Source organism: Lissotriton helveticus, chromosome 8 (genome assembly GCF_964261635.1).
Source record: "Lissotriton helveticus chromosome 8, aLisHel1.1, whole genome shotgun sequence".
NCBI classification, from domain to species: domain Eukaryota; kingdom Metazoa; phylum Chordata; class Amphibia; order Caudata; family Salamandridae; genus Lissotriton; species Lissotriton helveticus.
Genome location: NC_136069.1, coordinates 1,600,111,079 through 1,600,135,521, shown reverse-complemented (window position 1 = coordinate 1,600,135,521; position 24,443 = coordinate 1,600,111,079). Strand labels below are relative to the sequence as shown.

At 43.9% G+C, this 24,443-nt stretch overlaps 1 protein-coding gene across 1 annotated transcript in view; it reads right to left on the bottom strand.

The window, feature by feature from the left end:
- The window catches only part of LOC144773556 (GPI-linked NAD(P)(+)--arginine ADP-ribosyltransferase 1-like), a 64,919-nt gene that overhangs the window by 8,276 nt on the left and 32,200 nt on the right, over nt 1-24,443 (bottom strand). The window contains exons 3-4 of the mRNA XM_078658654.1: nt 11,741-12,482; nt 1,346-1,384 (exon numbers count right to left, since the gene is read on the bottom strand). Of these exons, the coding sequence (XP_078514780.1) occupies nt 1,346-1,384; nt 11,741-12,482 (781 nt within the window). The remainder of the gene's footprint in view (nt 1-1,345; nt 1,385-11,740; nt 12,483-24,443) is intronic.

Sequence of the window (24,443 nt, the reverse complement as noted above, 5' to 3'; positions counted from 1 at the left end):
ATCTGCCAGTACCACTTTTTAGGGTACTGTACGGGTGGTCACATATGTACTTCACTGAGGTCCTGACCATCACCAAAAAGTGTAGGTAGATTCATTTCTGGTCCTGAGTAATTGCCATCAATAGATAACAGGCAAGAAACATGTTGACCTAGTACACCAGCACATTTTCCCACATACCTTAGAGTGGGAGGGCGGGTTCTTCTAGTTTTAACCAGGGTAGTGACCACAATTCAAAAATGTAAGTGGATCACTAATCCCTGTTTTAATTCACACTCATACACAGTATCACCACCTACACCTTTATCATACACTAGGGCCATCACACGCACTGCACCCAACGGCTTTAAGGAATAAAGATCTCCGCCAGGTAGGCCCAGTCACGGGTGCCTGATTGGGTATTGCAGTGCCGACCCGAGTAGGAGCAGACCCAATGATGAAGCAAGACACCTGCTTGTTGGGTATGTGAGGGTCTCTTTCTGAAAGGAGGAATCCCTTCTCCTGTCCTTGTGAATATCCACACACGAGGGTTCACTGGCGAGATCACTTACCTCCACCTGCATTACTTATTAGGACCTGCATACCTCTTTTGTTTACACTTTGTAAAAGATTGTCAGAAAAGATGAAGTTGATCAATCGAGATTAGAGTAGGAGGTAACCAGAGTCGGGGTTAACCCAGGCAAGGTGTTTAGCAATCATCTATACATTCCAATGGAACTCATCACCAGTGTGGCCACTGAATGTATTTTTAAAGGGGCACTACCTTTTCCAATTTCACCACTGCCGCTCACGAAATTGCATAATTTCAGATAGGTGATTGGGATACAACCCATGAGCAGCCACTTTGACCTGTGGCAAGTTTGCAGCATTTCAATGCTTTTGTGAATCTAATTTACACAGCAGTGTAATATTTCACTCTTGAAAATCCCATGGTCTCAGGGGTGCTTCCGAATACATCGGTCTTAGCTCGTGCTGTATATAGAATGAGAGAGGCTAAGAGAGAGAGATTGAGAGAGAGAGAGAGAGAGAGAGAGAGAAGACATAGAGAGACAGAATGCAAGAGACAGAAATAGAAGCTGGAAGTACAAAAAGACCACAATGAAAAATGAGAGACTGAAAGCTAGTTAAAAGGGAAGACATGAAGAGAAATGGACAGAGAGAAAGAGGAATCGTGTGAATAGAAGGCCCTGAGTAGGAGGCAGAAACATGAGCGAAAGGAAGATGGAAATCAGATATCCTTGTGGGTGTTGGTGGTCAGAAATGCACACATACTATTGGGTGGTGCTTGTTAGATATGTTCTATTCATGTCTGAATACAATCATAAAAATTAGAAGAAAATAAACTTACCAGAGTCAAAAAGGCATTTGAGCGATTTACATTGTTTTTCTGTAACAAAAATAAAAGTATGAATTAATTACTTAATTTGAAGGCTAGGGAAAATAGAAAAGTCCTTAGAACAAGGTTTTCGGGTTTTTGAATTATGGTCCATTACTGTGGGCATGCTCCTTTTGAATGAAAACAATAAATTTATTCTGTACAAGAACTATGTCATTTCAATTCTACCAGCTTCTAATAGTGTCAGTAACAAAGATTATTTTGTTACTCCACCCTCTGTTAATCTAAGCCCCTGTGGGCATCCAGCACACACTTGAACATGCCCATATCTGTCAAGAAGATGCCTCAACTTTGTGGCAAATACCTTATTCAAGTCCGAATCACTATCAACAATGTACCCTAGTTTTTTTTTCAATATAAAATGGCACTGGTCCATTTTATGCAATAGCTAACCCCATGCCTCATTCGCATTTTATACAATTAAAAACAATGAATTATCTGCCCAAGGCATCTGAAGCTCACAAAACATGCTGAAATAGTGCATATATCTTGAAGATCCTTAAACCTGTTTCACACTTTTCTGCCCAATTGTGTGTTTTTCTTCATTTTTGTAGGTCTGCCTTGCTTGAAGAACTCAGTAACTTATTACACTAGTTCGGTAATTGGTTTGAAGACATTATATTATTCAGCTGCATACACTAATGCAAGAACAGTGCAGGACAAAGAAAGTCATGTGTTTCATCACTTCTGCCCAGTGAATAAGTTTCCAGTGTAGTTCTTAGAGGACCTCTTCTCTGCAATATATACCAATGAGATACCACTACCACTGCCTCCAACTGTGCCGCCACCCACACCAACACTACCAATATTGATATCACAGATACCATCAATTGTGACACCACCATCACTAGCACCATACCACCCCAATTGGTACTACCACTCCCAATACATTTACCAGTGACACCAACCATCTGGCCCATTTTACTTTAAATGAGGAGGGGACCCAGGATTTGCACATCCTTTGCATCAGAACTGCTTAAAATGACACAAGTGAAAGGATAAAATAGGAGGGTATACAAGCATTGCTCACAATGAAGGTCCTTAAATGAGAAGACAAAGAAGTCTAATAGAAATCCCAAGAATTTGTTTGACTCGGACACAGATGAGGTTAGTGGTGAAGGCTGCAAGGGATTCCAGCTTGGAGAAATCTACTGAGGTGGGGTGCCACCCTATGAGAACACCCTGTCATTAAACCCTTCTCTTGAATCTTTCAGTTTGGTATCAATATAGTAACTATCTGAAATGTGGCATATCTATTGACTGCACATCTCTGAGAGGATTGGACGGCTATCATACTCCTGGCTTTAGACAGGCCAATAGGGCTGCGGCTGCTGTCTCCAAGTTGGATGCTTATTTTTTCACCGCAGCCGGGACATCCTAAGAAGTGATGAGGGTTCCGCCCACTATACTTGAAAAGTGTTCACGTACTCCAACATCACAGTGGACCTGATCCATGGAGGCTGTAGAGCATCCATTTGCAGATGAGGTCATTAGATAGACTACAGTTATAAGAAAGTACTTAGCTTGATGGAGGGTCCAGGGAATACTACTACCTACTTCTTCCCCACCACATTTGCGACACCTGCTTTTGTGACCCTGCACCACTTCAGTAGAGGACCTACTAGATTGTTCTTCTTTGGCACAGGATATAACGTAAGGTGAAGGAGAAGCCTTTTTCCTCATTCGTCTACAGACAAGGACTGGCCATCCATTTTGGTGAGGTTCTTCAGAGACATTCAGATTCCGTGTTTGAGACTTTGCAAGTTGTTCTCCAGTCCCTAAGACTGCCTCCATGGCACTCAGTTATTATTACAGGGGGGGCATATTTAGAACACACCATTCTGTTTGGTATCTACACCCTCTATATCTCTATTGAACCTCAGAATGCCCACCGGAAGAGTCCCCTTGCTTCTTCCTCATTTCCCATCTTCTCGGCCTCTCATTAGCTGTGGATTTTGTCAGCTTGGGTGTTTGTCAGGTCTATCCTGGCCTGCAATCTGCAATATGTCTGGACCCCCAGCTCACCCTGACTGCACCGTCTATGTTGAGTTTGGAACCAGGCTGATCCTCACCCCAGACATGATACAGTGATTAAGGTCACTGAATAATAGCTCTCTTTTACTCATACTTTAGGACCCTGATTAATTCACCGTACTTCCCTTTGATTTGGAACCAACAATTATTTCTGTTTGCTTAGAAGATATTCTTTATTAAGCACTACATAAAAATTGGACAATTTTATTTACATTACTGTTCTAGTTGAAAGGCAGGGTCTTCCTACAGGTGAGCGTAAAGCCACTTAGGAGGTGAGTAATGTATCCCTATGGCTAAAAGTAGAAAGCCATTTTCCTATTGCAAGCCCTACACGTTCACAGGGTGAGCAACTACAAATTAGCTATTTCCTATGCACTAAACCCATTTTGTGATTCAGTAGGCATTTAAATCTCATATCGCTCAGCTAGGCAAACAACCAACAAATGTGTGCAAACAGGTCAAACATGTCATTGTGGCACAGAGCGAAAAGGTTATTTGGAATTACAGGAATGCCCCCTGCATGGCAAACAGGCTGATACCTGCCATAAGTGACCCACATGCATATGATATCTGATACTCTGACTTTCGATGGCCTAGCTCACATGTTAATCCTGCATGCATGCTGAGGCCTAGGCCTCTCGTTTGACTCTGAGTTCCAGATCCTGGTTCTGATACATGACGCAAGCCCTCAAGCCCACATAGGACCACTGCCCGTGTCCTAGGCATGTCCTAGACATTAAGCTTAGGTGGCAATGTACTCTTTCTATAATTCCTGCACAAACCTTTTTCTTTGTTTCAGTCGGAATGCATACTTGTGTAAAGGACCGCCAGTATAAGGATCCATATGTGTGTGTATGCGTGCATGTGTGCGTGTGTGTGTGTTTATCAGTGTATTGCCTGTAGTACTGAGCTAAAAGGTGGAACCTTAGACAATGAAGTGTGTGAGTGTGGAACCAGAGCAGCCTTTAGAAATTGGTGACCCTGTGGCAGGGATTGCTGATTGCTCCTTTCTAAGCATGGCCATTTAGGTAAAGGCGAAGGAATGGGTGTAACTCAGCAGATTCTGTTCTTAGAGAGGAGGATGCTAAAAGGCAGGGCCTGCACGTTTGTCTCACCCTGAGTGCTACTTCAGGAAGGCTGATAACAGCCGGGTGTAGGAGTTTCACAATCAATTGTGCTCATTTTTTAGGTAGTCTTGCCTGGAGTTAGCATCGTCACTAACTGCTCTGGGTGCCAGCATCTTTTATAACGACTGTATCTGAGCTGAAGAAAGAACATGAAATATGACAAGGAACCACCCCAAACCAACTCCTTGGCATGACAGTGGAATCAACATCCCAGGTCTGAGAAGAATGTATTAAAGTGGGACTCACACTACCCCACTTGGGTTCTCTTCCAAGGTATTCAGGATAAAGGAAGGGAGTGATCTGCAGAGAACTTGAAGGAGTGCTGAGATCAAGGGCTGGTGTCAGGTTGATGCCTAGTCTCCCTGGCGAGGGGACATCACCTGAGGGTCATCCATCTTGTTGGAAGAGCTGTGGGTTCGCGTGTGTCCAGGGAGTCTACCTGACCTGCAGAGAAGGTGGAGGCCTGTGTCTGAAAACGAAGGAGCTGACTGCTCAAGGAAGGAGAAACACAGCTGCTGAGGGAGTCATCTTGAAATCACAGAAAGGTGTGAAGGGAGGTTTATTTTAAATGTTCGCGATAAACCTGAGACCACTAATACTGAGGTTTTTTTGCATTTATTCTGCTTAGTTTAGAGATTTCAAAAAAATATTCATAAATCAATTGGACATGTTTTTTAAAAGGAAACACCACATTAGTAAATTACACAATTGCAACAAATGTGTATGTGGGATTTAGAACAATTTCTTTTGTGAGACAATATACACAACACATACATAATACCAAACGTTATTTGTGACAAAAAAATATACAACTAAGTTTCATTTCAGGCTGGCACACATAATTTATCGATTTTTGCCTTGTGAGCATTGGTTTGCTGTATATATTTTTGTCACAAATAACGTTTGGTATTATGTATGTGTTGTATATATTGTACAAGCCTTCCTTGTTTACATGAGGAAGTCATGTTAGCATTATGGGTAGCCAGTACGCTCCTCTAAAAACACAAAGTATCAACATACTAGGCTGGAGATAGCCACAGATCCTATCCTAACGTACTGTAAGGACACTTCACATGAAGGATTGCACGGTGGTTGAGAACCCTGGGGTGCAGTAATTGATTGTTTTTGAACCTTTTGGTTGCTCTAGTGTGGTGTCTCCTGCATCCTCAGTTGAGGTAAAGTTGTCCTCCTTGGAGCGTAGAGATTTTATAATAAGTTGCATCCTCTGGTTTCAGGAACTAATACTTTGGTAAAACCATTTGTTTACCACATTGTTGTCTATTCCACAGGTCAGCATCTTGAACTACCACACTGGACTGGGGATTATTTATATAAAAAAACAACACAGGACATGGGTACTGGTTCTAAATCCACGTGTTTCCCACTCTTTCTTGGGAGAAATATTGGGCCCGAGTCTGCATATATTTATCACCTTCAAGCAGATGATAAAGGTGCGTGTAGACTTTTAAGAGACCAAGGGGAGGGGTGAGGGAGAACAAATTAGGTGATGGGGGAGAGATTTCTGCCTCAAAACCATGACGTTTTAGAGACCATGCAGGACTGGACACAGCAGCTGCCCACAGCCCCTGAAGCTCTGCTCATAGGTCTGAATCATGTAGTTTGATGACCTGGTCATTTTAGCCGGGGTACACAGGAAATTTAAGTTGGTCCAGGGGAGATACACTTGTAATGAGGGACATAACCTAGATTTGAGTTCACAGGAAATTCCCATTTGATGTGATTTGAAGAGTTCAAGTTACTGCACCATGATATGGATAGGATATTGTAGACAAGCTTTTCTCATGTCCTCAGTTTTATCATTCGACTCCTTGCATTTGGATCAGGACAGAGGCGCAGCCATTATTAACTAGTCTGATTTAGTTGCACAATGACCCTAGCGCTGGGTTTCCAATGCACCCCAATTATGGGTGTCTTCTACTAGCACATCAGTTGGGGGTGGGGACTTTCTGCTGTGTATTAGATCCCATGGTTCCCTTGCTGCAACACTGGAACATACCCTAGTTGACGCTTGCATGCCCAGCACCAGCCTGGGCTATAGGCCAATCGGGCAGTGTCAGAAGGGCTGGTCAGACAGGGCAATGTATAGGGTGTTTTCTGGATGTTTGTGGGCCTGCTCTCTGGTCTGGTGGGTCAGTATTTATGTTTGGTTTCTCTGATATCACCAAAAACATTGCCTGCAGCAAGCACAAATGCATGCAGTCTCCCATACCATGCACAACACGTATAGAGCTTGTCTTCACAATTTCCAAACTGGAGTTATTTTAAAATGTGGATTACTGTTTTTAACTAATTATCTAATTTGAATTTTTTTTTTAATTTTAAATTATTTATAAAGCGCGCGTTCACCGAAACGGTTCCATGGCGCTATGCAGAATCAAGTCCTTGGAGACAGAGATGACAAAGATGACAGGGAGGGACTAATGATAAGTTATTGGGGGAAGGCTTTGGAAAATAAAAAGGTTTTTAAAGCCTTTCTAAACTGTGAATATTGGGTAGTACATCTGGGGTGGGCAGGCAAGGAGTTCCAGAGGGTAGGGGCAAGGGTGGAAAATTTGGAGCCTCCCCATTTTTTTCTGCGAAATCGGGGGACGGTCAGCAGATGTTGGGAGGAGGAGCGAAGATCCCTGGTGGGGGCATAGAGTTTGATCTCCGACGAGATAAACGCGGGGGCTAAGCCTAGCTGGGCCTGGAAGGCGAGGCAGCCTACCTTAAATTGGGAGCGTTCCTGGATGGGGAGCCAGTGTAGGGATTTCAAAAGGGGAGTAACGTGATGGAATTTAGAGAGGTTGTAAACCAGGCGGGCAGCTTGGTTCTGAACCAGCTGCAGTCGTCGTACGTTGTAAGCAGGCATGCCGTGGTAGAGGGCATTGATATAATCCAATCGAGAGTCGACCATAGCCAGGGTAATCAGTTTAAGGGCAGTGAAGGAAAAGAACCGGGAGACCCTACGGATGGTGCGGAGAGACAGGAAGGAGGAGGAAACCACCGAGCTCATCTGGGAGTGCAAAGTGAGTTGGTCATTGAGTTTGATACCAAGGGTTTTAACAGAGAGGGAGGGGGAGGGGGGGACCCAAGGGAAGGGGGCCAAAAGAGGGGGGACCAGGGACTGGAGGAACCACCTGTCAAGACCAGCTCGGTTTTATCTGGGTTTAGTTTCAGATGGTTGTGGTTCATCCAGTCCCGGATAAAAAGCATAGTAGATAGGAAATTAGATTTAGAGTCAGGGGAGTGAGAGAGGGAACAAATTAGCTGGAGGTCATCCGCATAGTTGTATACGGATACCTCCATTTGCTGAAGTGCGAAAATGAGGGGGGCTATATACAAGTTAAATAATAAAGGAGAGAGGGAGGACCCTTGAGGAACCCCGCATAGCAGCTTTCGGGGTTCGGCAGAGAAGTCTCCCAGGCGGACTGCTTGAGTGCGGCCATTTAGAAAGGAAGGCATCCAGACCAAGGCTGTGCCGCCGATCCCCGCTGCCCCGACACGGGAAAGTAGGATGGAGTGGTCCACCGTGTCAAAGGCGGCGGAAAGATCGAGAAGCACCAAGGCCTGGGAGATGTTCGTGTCTAATCCCTCTCTAAGATTGTCAAGTACCGAGAGTACAACTGACTCGGTGGAATGACCCGGGCGAAAGCCGGCCTGGCGAGGAGCTAAGATACGGTTTTCTTCCACGTAGGTGGTAAGTACTCTAGTAACATGTCGCTCCAAGACTTTCCCTAAGAAGGGAAGCAGGGATATAGGGCGGTAGTTAGCGGAGACAGAGGGGTCTGCACCAGGTTTCTTGAGAATGGGTTGGATTATCGCGGTTTTGAGGGCGGGAGTGACCCCGCCCTGGGACAAGGAACAGTTGAGGAAGGTGAGCGGAGGCAGGGGACAAAACGTGAAGATGTGACGAAGAACAAGGGCAGGACATGGGTCAAGCGGAGACCCAGATTTTACCAGAGGCAAGAGGGAGAGAAAAGATTCCTAATAAGAGCCACTTCTAATTTGGTGCCCAGGACTATTTTCTGTCCTAGTCTGAATCAGTGCATGCCTGCGTTCATGTTGCTACATTCAGGCTCTACCATTTATTTTTAAATACCACTGTTGCTATTTTAAGAAACTACCGTTGTGCTAGTCATGTGATGCTTGTGGGAAATCCTGAGCTCTAGAGCCTTGCATCCCTTGACACTAACAAGTATTATGCTGCAGCTGACACATTTCAGACTAGAAGCCAAGTGTTTACATCTGCAGGGCAGCAGTCTAGACTACAAGTAACACCTCTCCCTTCCTCAGTCAGTCAAGTTTACAGGTGGTAGGTGGAAGGGGGATATGTGGAGGGGCAGATGTGCCTAGCTAGCCCTTTAGTTTCAAACAGAACTCTCCAGCATGAGTCCAGGAGAGACAGATCCAGGACAGATGATAAGGATAGATAATATACATGTGCATACACTAAGGGCCTGATTACAAGCGGGCCAGATAATTCCAACCCCTGTGCAATCCCCTGGTTTGTGTGGGGATCAGAATTGTTAATTGTGTGGAGTTCACTGCACAGGATAATTACCAGGTACAATAAAGGCCGCACTCCTGCAATGTTCCCCGTGTATGGATTAGGAGGCCGAACCTGGTGAAATAAAGCAAGTAAAATGCCCAGCAAATAAGGGACATGCAGATTTTATTGCAAAAGAGGCTTAATCCACATATTATGCCCCATTGTGAAGGGCTAAACTCATAGGCCCTCATTATGAGCGTCCCAGTTAATTGCAATAAGTGCTGTAACTCCTGCTATTGCACATACCATAATTATGGGTTTTGTGATAAATATCGGCGAGCCAAACCTGTCTATATTTATTGGGGGGAAAACGCCTCGAATTTTCCAGAAAATGCAGATTTTGGAGCAGTTACCCAAAATTCAGCTTGTTAATCCCCAACTTCTTAATTGGCCTGTATTATCATTAAGTCTCCCTGTTTTCCATTTTTTACTGATTTTACAGATAAATACACGGAAAAACATTTATTTTCTTGTCTGTATTTTTTTTAATGTGGATAAAAACAGAAATTTGATTCTTTTTTGAGTGATTCTAAATGATGTCATTCATGACTGCTAGGCAGCTGTGCATGTTGACAGGTAAGAGGTTAAAAAAAAAAGAACGGAATTTTAGTACAGAGGCTTAAACAGCAGTAGATATGCACAACCTTAATGCTAAAATGTTTATATTTTCCAATTAGTGCATTGATTTATCATCTGTAGGTGTTCATATCATTGAATTGCTCAAGCATGAGTGCACATTTATTAGTTAGATAAATGAGGAAATATACTAGTTTAAACTTTTTTCACAAAACCCAAAATAAATATGAATAAATACAGATAACATTAGTAAAAAATAAATAAGGATAAATACAGACGGAAATGTAAAAAAATAAATACCATAAAACTGAGAGCCCTAATTATCACACCGTTTACAGGCCATTCATAATAAGAGTCATAATAGGCAATAATTATCGTACTGAATAGTTTGTGTGTGGTAATGAGCTCCTACTGATCAAGAGAACACTTTACCAGGAACTAATTTAAAACGGAACTGTCATGATTTATCATGAGAATCTGGCAATGATCCAGCCCCCTCGACCTACACTGTACACCCGTGATGAAGAACAGCGACTCTGTCTCAGCCACCCTTTTGTTTAAACACAGACAGGTACATATTAGTAAGAAGGTTGGATGCGTACCATTTCGTGCTGCAAGTAAAATGTGGTCCCCTGTATCCGACTTGTGCTTTATCGTGGTTGGCCTAAATTTGTGACTTTGAACCAGCCCAGCGCAACCATATAAAAGTGAGCTGCGCTTTGTGCTTTTGGGCTCTATTTTCACCTGAAACTTTAAAAATTCATAGCTCTAGTTCCACGTATTCGATTTTTGGTATTTTATGTCATCTTATTTATTAAAATGTACTCTATTTTTCTAAATTGTTTGGGGTTTTACTTGTTTAGAAGTTTCACTTTACCACTGTTTGAGTGCTGCAACAATACTTTACACAGTGCCTTTAAGTTAAACCTGACAGCATTTGTGCCAAAGCTACGTGAGTGTTAAGCACATGAATACATAGTGACTTTAGTGGTTTCCCCTGACAAGGATTGTGTTTATTAATTGAGTGGGGCCCCATCCCACTCAACTTAAAACCCAATTTCTTACAACGGTGTTCATATTGGATTACATATTTTGTATTTCATTTCTGTAGAGAAGTTCTTTCACTATGATTACAGTCTGCTTCATTTAAAAGCAATTTATAAGCAATTTCACTGGTTGAGCTCAGTGACTTAAAAGATTGCTGCTTAGATCTGTGTGTGACCTGCATGCCACATGTTCCAATCATAAAAGTTTGAGTCGGTTGAATGAAACATAGCAAACTTTGATAGCACTATGTGGAAAACAGCATAAAGGGAATAGATGGTAAGTTCGTCTTTGCAAAGATCAAGTAATGAATATTACCATATAAGGCAGAGCTCGCTATCCACTCAACAGAATTATTTCTGCAGTTTTATGTAGCAAATAACAGAACATAAGATGACAGAGCACTTTATGCACACAACGTAAACAGGTGTGATTTGAAAATACAGCAAAGTACACTTTCCGGTGTGGCTTGACAACACACAGCTGACTGCGAGAGCTATTGTCACACACTCTTTACAATACAAAGAGTGGGCGTTGACTCCGCCCAGTTCATGGTATTGGATGCTTGGTGTATCATTCCACTTCAAAGGGAGTGCGTGCATTGAAATGCATGAAGGACTGCTTTGCATTAGAAGAGTATAATTAGTCATTAAACATTAAATTAGTTAGCTCATAAAAAGTATAAGTTACAGAATGCAATCTTTTTTTTTCCAGTGCAGCAGGCTTTCTCAATGATTTAATGGACTTACAATGCAAGCCAAGCCTATTGGCTTTGCCAATGCTTGTTTCCCTTAGAGAGAAAGCTTGTAGGACAACATGGATGTAAAGGAGAAGCAAATGAGAGTAGAATAGTAAAATCCAGACACATTTATTTAGATTTCCGCAATTAATATATATGAGGTAAATCTATAATGATTTTCAGAGGAGTTTTTTACATTTTGGTTCATCATTCTATTTTGGGTTTTATGTGTTTACTTATTACACACTCTCAGTTAGACAAAAGGTTTGACTTACCTTTGGCAAACTCACAGTTGTAGTTGCTGGACTTTTCCATCGATTGTAGGCGGATGATATTCTTGTCGTTGTCTTTGGTGAAATTGGTCACTTTGAACTTTTCGAATGGTGGGATGAGTACCTCCTCTTCCTCAGGAAAGAAGGAGAAATTCCTTACGCTGACCCCATAACAGGTCTCGATAGTGAAGATGGTATCCTTCCCAAACTGCAGGGCATTTTCACTATTTAAGGACGAAGATGTAAACTGGCCAAAGCGTATGGGTCTCTGTCCCACAGATTTAAACCGAACACCTTTAATGCCTCTGTAGACTATATGGCACTTTGGGGTGTCATACTCATCGAGCACGCGGAGGGCGTTTGTCAGGAAATAGTGCAAGGCTTTAAATTTAAAGTTCCTTAGATAGTATTCTCTGGAACGGCCAGCTTCCCTCACAGCGGCATTGAAGACTTTATGCAGAGGCCCGTTGATGGTGTAGGCCAGGATAGCAATGGCGTATTCATCTTTGAAACCTGGGGGCTTCACAGTATATCGCTTCCTGTCCTCCCACTCTTCTTTTGCTGTGTCCCAAGCAGAGGCAAAGTCTTTGTTTGTCTTGTACTCAAGCTGGAACAGCTGGGGGATCTCCGCTTCCATGACCTTCCCACAACCCTTGTACTGGTCATCGTAGGCGATGAGAGCCATGTCGAGGGTAGACTCCTGAGAGGAGAAGACATCTCTTCTGATGACGTGAACACTTTGGACCTGGGGGGGCAAGGAAGTATCTTTTTGAGGTGACTATGAGGTGAACCAACACAACACAATACAATAGCAAACACATTTCTACGAGTATTCCTACTGATCATATTCCTGGTCACGCTAGTATCCAGTAACCAGGTATTAACTACCGTGTGATCACTTCTGTAAACTGTCGTAGTCGCACCACTGCTATCCAGGCTTGGGTTTGTCCTTCAGTCGTTTTGTGTGAGGTTTTCTGCTCTCCATTGTAACTGCGGATCATATTTAGGGCACTTATTAGTGTCTCCAATTATCCTGATAGAGCAGTAATATGAGATCAGTACCACATTGAGTTAAAGGTTTCCATGCTTCAACTGGTGGCAAGAAGGGGATATTATTTTTGCCTATAAGTGATTCCCAATCTCTATGTTTATCGTGGTAAGAATGGCTCCCGCCTGATTGGCCCCTGAGCATGGGCGGATTTAAGATTGACCGAAAATTAGCTGAAGCTGATTTTCTTAACGACCACGAGTGTTTAGTGAGCATCACTTATTTTAAATGTTCAGCATTCAGCCAGAGAACCCTGGAAGGTTCTACTGGAGATGACCCTGGTCCCTTGAGTTGTCAATATTTGCCCTTGTATCAGTAATTTCTATCAGCCCCTTCATTGTAAAAAAAACACTGAGTCTAATCTGGGATTTACAGATTGTTTTTCTTATACTTGGCAATTACTTTTCCTGGCAACTTTGATATCATCTTCAGGGGAGTCCAAGTGCCTCTAAGGCTAACCATCTCCATTTGCGTACTAACGGCCCCTTCCCAAGAACCCACTGTAATCTTGATGAAGTCGGTGATAGGAGTTAAGATGTTCAAACCAGGGATTACAACTACTGGAAGAAGTCAAAACCTATGGATGAAACTCTAGAGGAAAACATTCGAGAATCATTGAGAAAACACCAGTTCCTGTATATTGTTCACTAAAATATGTAAAGAGAAATGCTTTTGCCCTGTACTAAGTTACCAATGTAGCTGGTATTGGTATCTCCAGGCGGAAGGATATCAGGCTGAAACCTACCTCCACCGGATGTATGACATTACAACGCATGCTTTTACATCGCATGCCTTTACAACGTAAGTATTACAACGCAGTCCATTACAACACATAGTGCTTTGGAGTGCTGGATAGTGAATAGTTTAATTTACTATTCCAACTCCAGTCCCCGTGGACACTAGGGAAGGTTATTGGATAGTAAATTAACCTATTCTCTATCCTATAGCGCCCCCCAGAGCAATGCGTTGTAATAGTTTGCGTTGTAATGGTTGCGTTGTAAAGGCTCTGCGATGTAAAAGTTGCGTTGTAAAGGTTGTTTACCATCTCCACCCATAGTAGCTAAACACATAATCCTAATTAATGAAAGAGTACATACAAGTGTGAATAGACTTGCATAGACTAAGTATGTAAAGAAATAACCTGTAGGTATCTGGGGAAATTAAGAAGATCTTATCTTTGAGTTTTCTTTCTGAAGGCTAAGTGGCTGGTCTTGGTACATGGGTTGTCATGGAGAGTGTTTTGCATTTGAGGTCAAACTACTATGAAGCATCTGTACTTTCTCAGCCATATACTGTTTTGGACAACCAGAGTAGATGTGTGTGCTTTATATTGGTGTTGAGGTGAGTCCCATAGCTCCATGGATGCATCTGCTGCTGGGGTAGAACTCTATGAATGTGACTCGCAGTGAGGTTTCCTGAGACCATTTGTTTCCTGACGCTACAGGAGTAGCTCACCGTCTAATCTTTGCTCCAGCCACCGGGGAAGAGGATTCACACCACCTGCGTGGCCGCAGAGGAGGCGCGAGGCGCGGCTCCGGGACTGCGAGGCTCAGCGTTAGTCACATCAGCTGTTGCCTCTTCCCGTGGAGCCGTGCCCCCTCCCAGTGCCCCGCCCCCATCAGAACTGCTCTTAACCTCTCGCGGCCCCGCTACGCGGGTGCCGCTCGCAGTGAGGTTTCCTGAGACCATTTGTTTCCTGACGCTACAGGAGTAGCTCACCGTCTAATCTTTGCTCCAGCCACCGGGGAAGAGGATTCACACCACCTGCGTGGCCGCAGAGGAGGCGCGAGGCGCGAGGCGCGGCTCCGGGACTGCGAGGCTCAGCGTTAGTCACATCAGCTGTTGCCTCTTCCCGTGGAGCCGCGCCCCCTCCCAGTGCCCCGCCCCCTTTCAACGCACAGCCTTCAAAACCAGGACTACTAACGCGCATCGCGGGACGCGCGCGGGGCGAAGCCCGGGCCAAGGGCGGGCCCGTTGTTGCCCGTTAGTGCCCGGTAGAGACCGGACCGGGCCACCCCTCGTTCATCTTTGAACCCGCATTCAGGTATTTACCATGCCACCAAAAACAAGGAGTTCCACTAAGCCCAAATCCAAACACGCACAAGAAGTAGCTCAAGTAACAGGCCCCATCGATTTATTCATCTCACGGGTCAACGAGACAATAAATCAGAGTATAGCCCTGATGGAAAAGAGAGTATCACTTGATCTCATGAGTGCTAACGCGAAGCGCTCCTCTCTAGGCGCTATTGCAAATGCCACCACCCCGATTCATCTAAACACACAAAATTGCTCTCTCCCGATGTCTCTGTCAGTACCAGACACAAACTCAGTTCCGTCGGTAGTAAACCTTTCTGTTACACAGTCCGAATCAGATCTCTCCATCATGTTTGATGACTTGGAAACAACCCCTGACCTAGCTATCTGTCATACACAAGGGGATGCCCAACCACCCGATAACCAGTTTCAACAAGGGGAAAGGGAAGGAGAAATTCTTCACATTCATTCAGCAACCTTCGAAGAAGTTCCAACTAATGCTCCTCGTCTAGAACAGGCGTTAACTCTCGTTAACCCTACAGCGTCTCCCACCTTACCATTTTCCTTAGTAACTAATCAACCCCACAAGGCAATTTCCAATGACCACTTAGAAAACCAATGCAAAACCTGTAGAGCTACCTCACAAGTCCTCACTACAATAAAAGATCTGTTATTCCAACACCTAAAGCCCATTCAATTGAGTATTAGGAATCTCGAAGCTCAGCTAACTATCATATCGGCTACTATCCTAGACTCAAACACCCGCATAGAAACAAAGGGTCAGCATAATATGTCACACCCACCTAAAAAACAGTCACAAGCACACACACAGAAAACAGTCAATCACACAAACCCTCCGACATTAGCACAGAAAAAATATCAACAAAACACTCCATTACTTACATCCGTTACCAAAACGCATCAACCCCAGAAAGAGAAACCTCCGGCTATAGTAATTAAGCAAACAGTAAACACAGACTCAGATATGATAGATACCCCAGGTCCAGCGACAAATACTGATAGCAATAGAGCCAGCTCAGGAAAAAGGCCCGAAGTCCTCCCACTTAAATCACTGCCCCCTCAAACGACCCCGAAAAACATACCTAAAAAACCTACTGCAGCCAGACGCCCTGCCCACTTGCCTCCGGAAGCCACCCCTTACACAATAGTTCTCACAGGTGTACCAGAGCTAACTGATGACACACCCGAAACTGCATGGTCTCTTAAAAACAAAGCCATGCAGTGGTTAAGCATCAATAGGCCTCTCGAATCACATTTATCTGGAGGGATCACAACAGCCCGTAGGGTAGTCTGGATTGGTAAAACAACAAGGACAACCCGCGGAGACTGCATCATCGTAACATGCAGAGACCCCTCAACAGTGGATTACATCTGTGCCTGGCCTCAGCTTGATAAAAAAGGGGGGATTGACGTTCGTCATCTCTCCTTCTTTTATCCGCCAGCAAAACACCAACGTAACCCCACACCCTGGTTATGGCACGAGATGCCCAAAGAACCATGGAACCAGGAGCAATGGTACCAAGTGCCATGGAGACAGTCGGAACACTCATATGACTATGTAGGTAGGGGTGGACCGAGAGAAAGGCCCAGAGAACGTCAGAGGCCCCACTGGCAAGAAAGACCCTTCCAAACATATGAAGGATGGCAGGGCTTCCCAACACAAAACCGTTTCGATTGCCTGGAAATGGTCGATTGACCATTCAAGGACACAGCTAGACATCCTAAAACCGTTGTCACACTTCATTTACCGAACTTTAATCACCATTTAACATTCCCAGAGTCACCGCTAGGGAGTTATGAAATCACATCGCAGGAACATCACAATATTTCCCTTACCAAAACCGGAATACCCCCACATATCAGTCAGGGATTACCTAATGTCCCACACGAGGCTCTAACTACCATCTGCTTAACAGAACCTGTCATTTAAACGGGATTGTGCCCACAGCAACTGGTAGCATTTAATAAGAACCCGAAAAAATCTTCACACACCGATACGGAACCCTCAACCCTGACTTTGGCCATTGCTTATTGGAATGTCGCAGGCCTAATTACAAAAATAACTTCATCTACGTGGCTTGACACAGCAAAAAGCCACCAAATTCTGTGCCTACAAGAGACCTGGTGCACAACTCCCCTGCATATAGCGGGCTATAAAACCTTTTTCACTCAAGCAGTACCTAGTAGTATGGGCAGACCAAAAGGCGGGCTTACGACCTTTATTTCAAATACCCTACCACTTACAGTGAAATTGTTAAAGGAAACACCTTTCTTTCAAATTTTACAAATCATTCAGTTAACAACAACGAAAGGTGACCTATACATATACATAAACTACTACAACAATTCAGGTAATGTGGAATGCTGCTCACACCTAGATGAACTAGCTGCATACTTACTCTCATTTCAAAAAACACATAATAAATTAACAATTTATTTCATCTGGGGTGGAGACTTTAATCTCACGCTGTGTCCAAAGCATAAAAATGGGAACTGTGGGCTTCATAATGAACATGGAAACCCCATCCCTCACTTTGAGCACACGCCAGGGGGCAATAAATTAAATGAAATCCTCTATACCCTTGACCTTGACTTTGTCAATGAACTAGTCAACCCGGAGCAGGCCTTCGCACCCACCTTTCATGGGCGAGGCTCCATGTCAACCATCGACTATATCCTAGCTTCAAACTCTTATAAAGGGCAAATAAGTGATTATAAAATTGGGTCCAACCCAATCAGCGACCACTATCCACTTAGTATGGAAATCAACATGAAGCAAGCTGGGATACCCTCTTCAAAGGCTAGTTCCCTAGACCAACAATCGCTTGCCATGAAGAAGCTGAATGGGTATGCAATTAAATGGACAAAGATCGATCCGGAGGAGATGACACAGAGGCTCCTTGAAAAAACCCAACCCTGGCTAACCAACTGTCTGTCCCCCGAGGCATCCCCAGAATTAATAGTCACCTCTTTCCAAAACATCCAGGAAGTAATAAGAGATGAGCTATTCATTAACTCAAAAAACAAGCGAAAACTCCCTACCTCGAGATGGTTCGACACCACATGCCGGAAGGCACTTACATCTCTCAAAGAAACCTTACGACAGCAACCGAGAGACCCTCAAAAAATTTCCAAGTTAAGGAAAATTTACAACACTGCCCGGAAAAACCGTAAAAAGCAGATAAAGCACGATCTATGGCTTCGACTACATGATAGCGCACTAAGGAAAGACAGTATTGTTTTTTGGCAGACCATAAGATCACCTCTCCTGGCCAACATCAGTGACCCTGACCATCTTGATGTGGCAATAACCGAGGATCCCTGGGTCTCCCATTTTTCTAAAATCTTCGGTATATCATCGGATGTCACACCAACAATCCAAGCACAAGAACTTGAACGGGAAATGACCAACATCTATCCAATCAACCTACGCTTCACCTTAAATGAGGTAAGAAAGGCGATCAAGGCTTCGAAACCAGGAAAGGCCCCTGGCCCAGACGGGGTTCCTATGGATCTGTTCCTACATGATGTCGACTATTGGTCGAAAATAATCACATGTGTCATGGCTGCAGTCGTTTCAATCGGTCTCTTCCCTTCGTGGTCAACATCGACACTATTGCCCATTTTCAAAAAAGGGGACCGAAATGACCCAGCGTGCTACAGGCCGATCTCCCTTCTGGACTCCATGGGCAAGATTGCAGGCCGAATACTCCTGGACCGATTACAATCTTGGGCCCGGGAGAAAAATGTCATCACAGACCTGCAATATGGCTTCCAGAAGGGGCTCGGAACGGTCGAACAGGCCCTAAATCTTGTCCTTCTGGCAGGAAAGTACGCACGCGCTAAAGGAGGTAACATCTTCCTGGTCTATGTAGACCTAAGCGCGGCGTTCGACTGCGTACAGCACCCAAAGCTATGGCAGATTCTAGAACTTCTTGGAGTGGACCCACCCATATTAGCCTTTTTAAGAGAGTTATATACTAACGCAGAAGGCCGAGTCCGATTTGGCACTGGCGGTGAACTATCACGACCCTTTAAAATCTCAAGAGGTGTAAGACAGGGATGTGTACTGGCTCCCTTCCTGTTCAACCTTTACACAAATGGGCTTGAGCAGGCCATGCTGGAAGGGAGCCAGGACCTCCCACAGATAGAACATCGCCCGATACCCATTCTCTTGTATGCCGACGACTCGGTCATTCTGGCACGGACTCCAAACCAACTCCAACGGCAACTTAACAAATATGTGACTTTCATGGATTCTCTAGGCCTTAAAGTCAACATTAAGAAAACCTTTACAATGAACATCGGTCCAAGGCAAAGAGTCTCCAAGCCCATACTTATTAACAACAGTGTACTTGAAAAAACATCGGTGTATCCGTATCTGGGCATTCTAGTGGATGACACAATGACTTGGCGCAAGGCAGTGGAAGCCAGAAACCTTAATTTCCGCCGTGCTACATCAGCACTAATTACTTTCTCAAGGAAATTGGGCAAACCGGCTCCTGCGGAATTGTTAACCATATACCACGCGAAATGCCATAGCGTGGCTACATATGGAGCAGGTATCTGGGGCTATGGATGTATTGACCAACTCCAGGTCACTGAAAATGCTTTTATTAAATACATCCTAGCCCTTCCTCAAAGCTCCCCGACCTTAGCTTCACACCGGGAGCTTGGTATGGAGTACATTATTGACACCATACGATGCCAGCCTATCCTACTTTGGCAGCGCATATGGTGTAACCCTGAAAGTCATATTACCCGGTCCCTCATCACAGACTGTCTTGGCCTAGCGTACTGGCGGAAAATTCCGTGGCTCGTCTACATTCATAAATTCTTCGTAGACATGGACTGTGAGCACTATTTTCTTGAACCACCTTCTATCGAAGACATCTCGAAGAGACAGCTGAAGCAGATATGTATGAGCCATCTAAGGGAACTTCGCAATCAAGCAGAGATTACCAAAACACAAAACGAAAAAATTCGTATTCTCCAGTCAGGGAAACTCATTCAGCCCTATCTGACATACTTTTTATCGAACCATGAAAAATTCTTAATCACAAGATTCCGGTTTGACCTTTTTTATCGTTTGGTCTCATTTCCGGAAACGAACAACTGGTCCCGGAATTTAATGAGGTGTCCTTGTGAGGGAGTTTCTGAACAATCCACGATCCATGTCGTTCTTTTTTGCAAATACTACAGTTCAGCAAGAAAAACATGGATTCTTCCTATTTTACGATCCAGCGGAATAAGACATTCACACCTAGCACTTTCCCACTTACAATCTCCGAAATCCCCACACGAAGCGAAACTGATAGCTATTTTTCTTAAAACAGTAATATCAATCCGTCGAAAATCCTTTACTTAAACCTGTATATTTTCATTTTTCACTGAAACAGCATTACTATTATTCTGAAACTCCTTTTCTCACAGTGATTCAAGTTTTGAGATTCTATGTATGACGCTTATAATGATTTTAATTTCATGTTTAAAAATTTCCTTTTCTTTTTTTTAAAAAAAAATGTACTTTTCATGATTATATATATCTATAATCGAATAAAAGTTGATGAAATGAAAAATGACTCACATACAGATAAGTAGGAAGTGGTGCAATATACAAATGGAGAAGAATAATGCAAATATTTTGCACCTATCGTGGCCAGTTCCCTGTTCTGAAGAAGGCTTGTGCAATTGTAGATTGGGCGGTAGCGTGCCAACCAGAAATAAATATACTAGCAAATAAAGGTCTAGAAATTAGCCTCCCTTGATAAGAAATCATTTAAAGAGCCATTAAAAGTATTCATCTCAGAATAAAATATTATTGAGCCTAAATATTGGAACTTGCTGACTATTTATTTTATTTTATACCTGTTTTCATTAGACTGAGAAAACAAACATTACAGACATTACAATATCACTCTGGTGTATAGTTTCAATATTTGTATTGCAGTCTACATTCACACACTGGTAAACTCACTGTAACTCATTTAAAAAAATGACAGATTACTCCACAGCTATGTTAAATAGTCGGCATTAAAACTACATTTAAACATTTATGAGTATACCTTCAATTGCCTAATTTATCAGTGCAAAAAGAACAATTGTCGGACAGAATGCTGGACAATTTATTTTGTTTATTTTATTTTGAAAGTTTTATATAGCGCGAACAAGATCCTTGCAGATATCAGAGCGCTTTACACATACATGGGATCAGAAAAACAAGAGAGTGATTAGCAAATGTTTTATGCAAAGAGGAGCAGAAGATTATCAGTGGAGAGCAAAGTAAGCTAAGATAACAAGGTACATAGTAGATCAGTCCAGACATGTAGTAAAAGGATAGATGGAGAGTCTCGAGAGTACCAAAATCCATCGTTTTTTTATCCCCATGCCATTCCAGTGTAAACCTAGCCATATGCAAATCAGTCTTGACCTCATTTTGTGATTTTTAAAATTTGATACTAAGTCCGCATTGCCTCACAACCTCACCGCATCATTCATTGGTCTTAGGGCATTCTCCTTTTCGTCACTGAAGCGCTAGTAACCGCCTCCCACCTCCCGTTCCTGCAAGGGGGTGGCAGGCTTTGACACCACTTCCGGTCCCACTAGGAGCGGTTAGCGCTCTAGTGGTTGAACGCAGGGCTATTTAGGCGGAGCACTGAAGGAGTTCGCTGCGGGTGGAGACGGTGGCAGGGTCTCCATACCGCTTGCTGGCTAAGACTTGCTCGTAGCAGTTTAAATGCGAAGACATAGCGAGAAGCGACATTTTTAAATGTTTATAAAACTTGACTGTGATTTACATTTTGTGATTTTTAAAATTTGATACTAAGTCCGCATTGCCTCACAACCTCACCGCATCATTCATTGGTCTTAGGGCATTCTCCTTTTCGTCACTGAAGCGCTAGTAACCGCCTCCCACCTCCCGTTCCTGCAAGGGGGTGGCAGGCTTTGACACCACTTCCGGTCCCACTAGGAGCGGTTAGCGCTCTAGTGGTTGAACGCAGGGCTATTTAGCCCTCGCACTTCCCTGAGCGCGCAGCGATCGCATGCAGCCCCACCGAAGACCCGCCAAAGAGCTGCCCGTCTGCGCCCGTCCGCGACAGGACGGGGCCAGGGGCCCACCACTCTGCCTCTCACATCATGGACAGGCCTATGACTGCCCCCAACAGAAGGTATTCAGCACATGCCCTCCTCGCTCTACAACCCCAGGACACACACAGATGTACCAATAGACTGTTAGTCTGCCCTGAAGGGCCTTTTTCATGTTTAAAATGTGGTTTTCAAGCTACTCACTGTAACATTATAGTTGGGAGCCCTAACAATGATAAAGTCTCTCCAAAAGGCTGGAAAAGTTTTTTACTTAATGTAAGGTCTCTCCCAAAGCATCATATGCAACTTTGGGACACTATACATAGTACTATGCCTGAGATCTGTTTCATAACTGAAACATGGCTTAAACCCCACACTATTCCGACTATCACCCTGGGAATAGCTATGGGGCACAAAATTCTCCGCCAAGATCGACTGGAGAAAATAGGAGGCGGGATCGCTATTGTTTATAAAGATAGCCTGAATATTAGGGTCTTAGAACAGATAATGCTACCCACTATGGAAATAATTATTTTTCATCTAAAAGTTAGCCCTAAGGTACACTGGAAAGGAGCACTTGTGTATCGCCCGCCCGGACCGAATGCTGGGTTTTCCCTAGCTCTGACTGAACTTCTAGCTCCCCATATGAAAACGAATGAAAATTTCATCTTACTTGGAGATTTTAATTTTCATACTGATGTTGCAGACCACCCTGATACTATTGCACTCTTATCAGATCTTGCCCTGCTGGGCCTTCATCTTCGTAATAATGGCCCCACTCATACTGGTGGCCACACTCTGGACTTAATTTTTACCACCCTTCCTAATGTCTACTGCCATCCCCCTAAATACATCTACTGGTCAGACCATAAAATGTTAGATTTTTCTTTTCTTCACTTACCTGAACCTACCAATCACTCCATCATGCAAGCCATTAAACGCAGACCATGGCACAAAGTTACTCCTGATAGGTTCACTCAAGTCTGGAAACAGCCAGTCCTTACAAGCTCGGATGACATTGAGATAGCTCTTTTAAAATTTGACTCCTCACTGATGGAAGCCATTAACACTCTGGCTCCTCAGAAAATAGTCAAGCAATCTACCATAGCTAAAAGGGAAGCATGGTACACTGAGGCCCTAAAAACAGAAAAACAGGGGTGTAGGAAATTGGAGAAACTATGGAGACGGTCACATAAGGGGGAAGATAAAGATCGCTATTTAACAGCTATGGCCACCTACTATAAAAATATAAAAAGAGCAAGGAAAGTCAGTCTTACCTCCCAAATAACAGAGGCAGGTAATTCCACCCGAGAGCTATTTAAAATCATACAGACTTTTACCAACCCTGTAATATGTGAGAGCCCGGATGTTTTTACTCAAGATCTCTGTAACAACATCTCCCAGTTCTTTGAAGAAAAAAATTGAGGGAATATATAGAAAAATTACGAAAGTCACAGGTCCTTTAGAGACTATGGCCCCTGAGACTCTCCCCATAATGACCCCTGATAAAATGCTTCATGTAATCCCAGAAGTTACCTTAAAAGACCTGACCACCCTTATTGGTAATATGAAGACTGGCTCCCCCACTGATCTGATCCCTGCAAAAATGATTTCCCCTTTGGTGGAATCATTAGGCCCCACTATTCAGAAGCTTATGAATCTTTCCTTTGCCGAGGGACAACTTCCACAACCCTGGAAAGAAGCGGTAGTGAACCCCATACGGAAAAACACCACTCTTCCCTGGTCAGAACTCTCCAACCTCCGCCCTATTTCCCTTCTCCCTTTTATTAGCAAATTGGCTGAGAAACACGTTAATACCATCCTTTCCAAATTTATCGAGGCGACAGGGGGCCTGGACCAATCACAATCTGGGTTCAGGCCCAACCACAGCACTGAATCGGCCCTCCTCTCTGTGACTGATAAGATCAAAATGTCACAGGATAGAGGAGGTTCCATGATATTAGTGCTGCTGGACCTGTCTGCGGCCTTTGATACCGTGTCCCATAACATCCTTCTCAGCCGCTTGCAGGGAGTAGGGATCGGAGGCTCAGTACTATCTTGGCTGGAGAGTTTTCTTTCCGGGAGATCGCAATCTGTCAGCCTGGGCGCCTATCGTTCCACCTCGAAGGCGCTCACAAAGGGGGTGCCACAAGGCTCATGTCTCAGCCCTACATTGTTTAATGTATATGTGGCCCCCCTTGCTGAGATTGTGCGGAAGTATGGGTTCATACCGGTTTCCTACGCTGACGACACCCAGCTCCTCTACCCTTTCAGCTCCCTTGGCCCTACAGTCAAGGAAAATTTTGCTGAGGGTATGAGGGCAGTGTCACATTGGATGGCCGCAAATTGCCTCCAATGTAACGTTGCAAAAACAGAGGTTATGCTCTTCGGCAGGGCGAGCCTTCTCTGGTCTCCTGAATGGTGGCCGCTGGACTTGGGCCCAGTTCCTACATCTAAGCCTCATGTAAAAAATCTAGGGGTTAAGATTGACCAAAAACTGACCCTTAAGGAGCATAT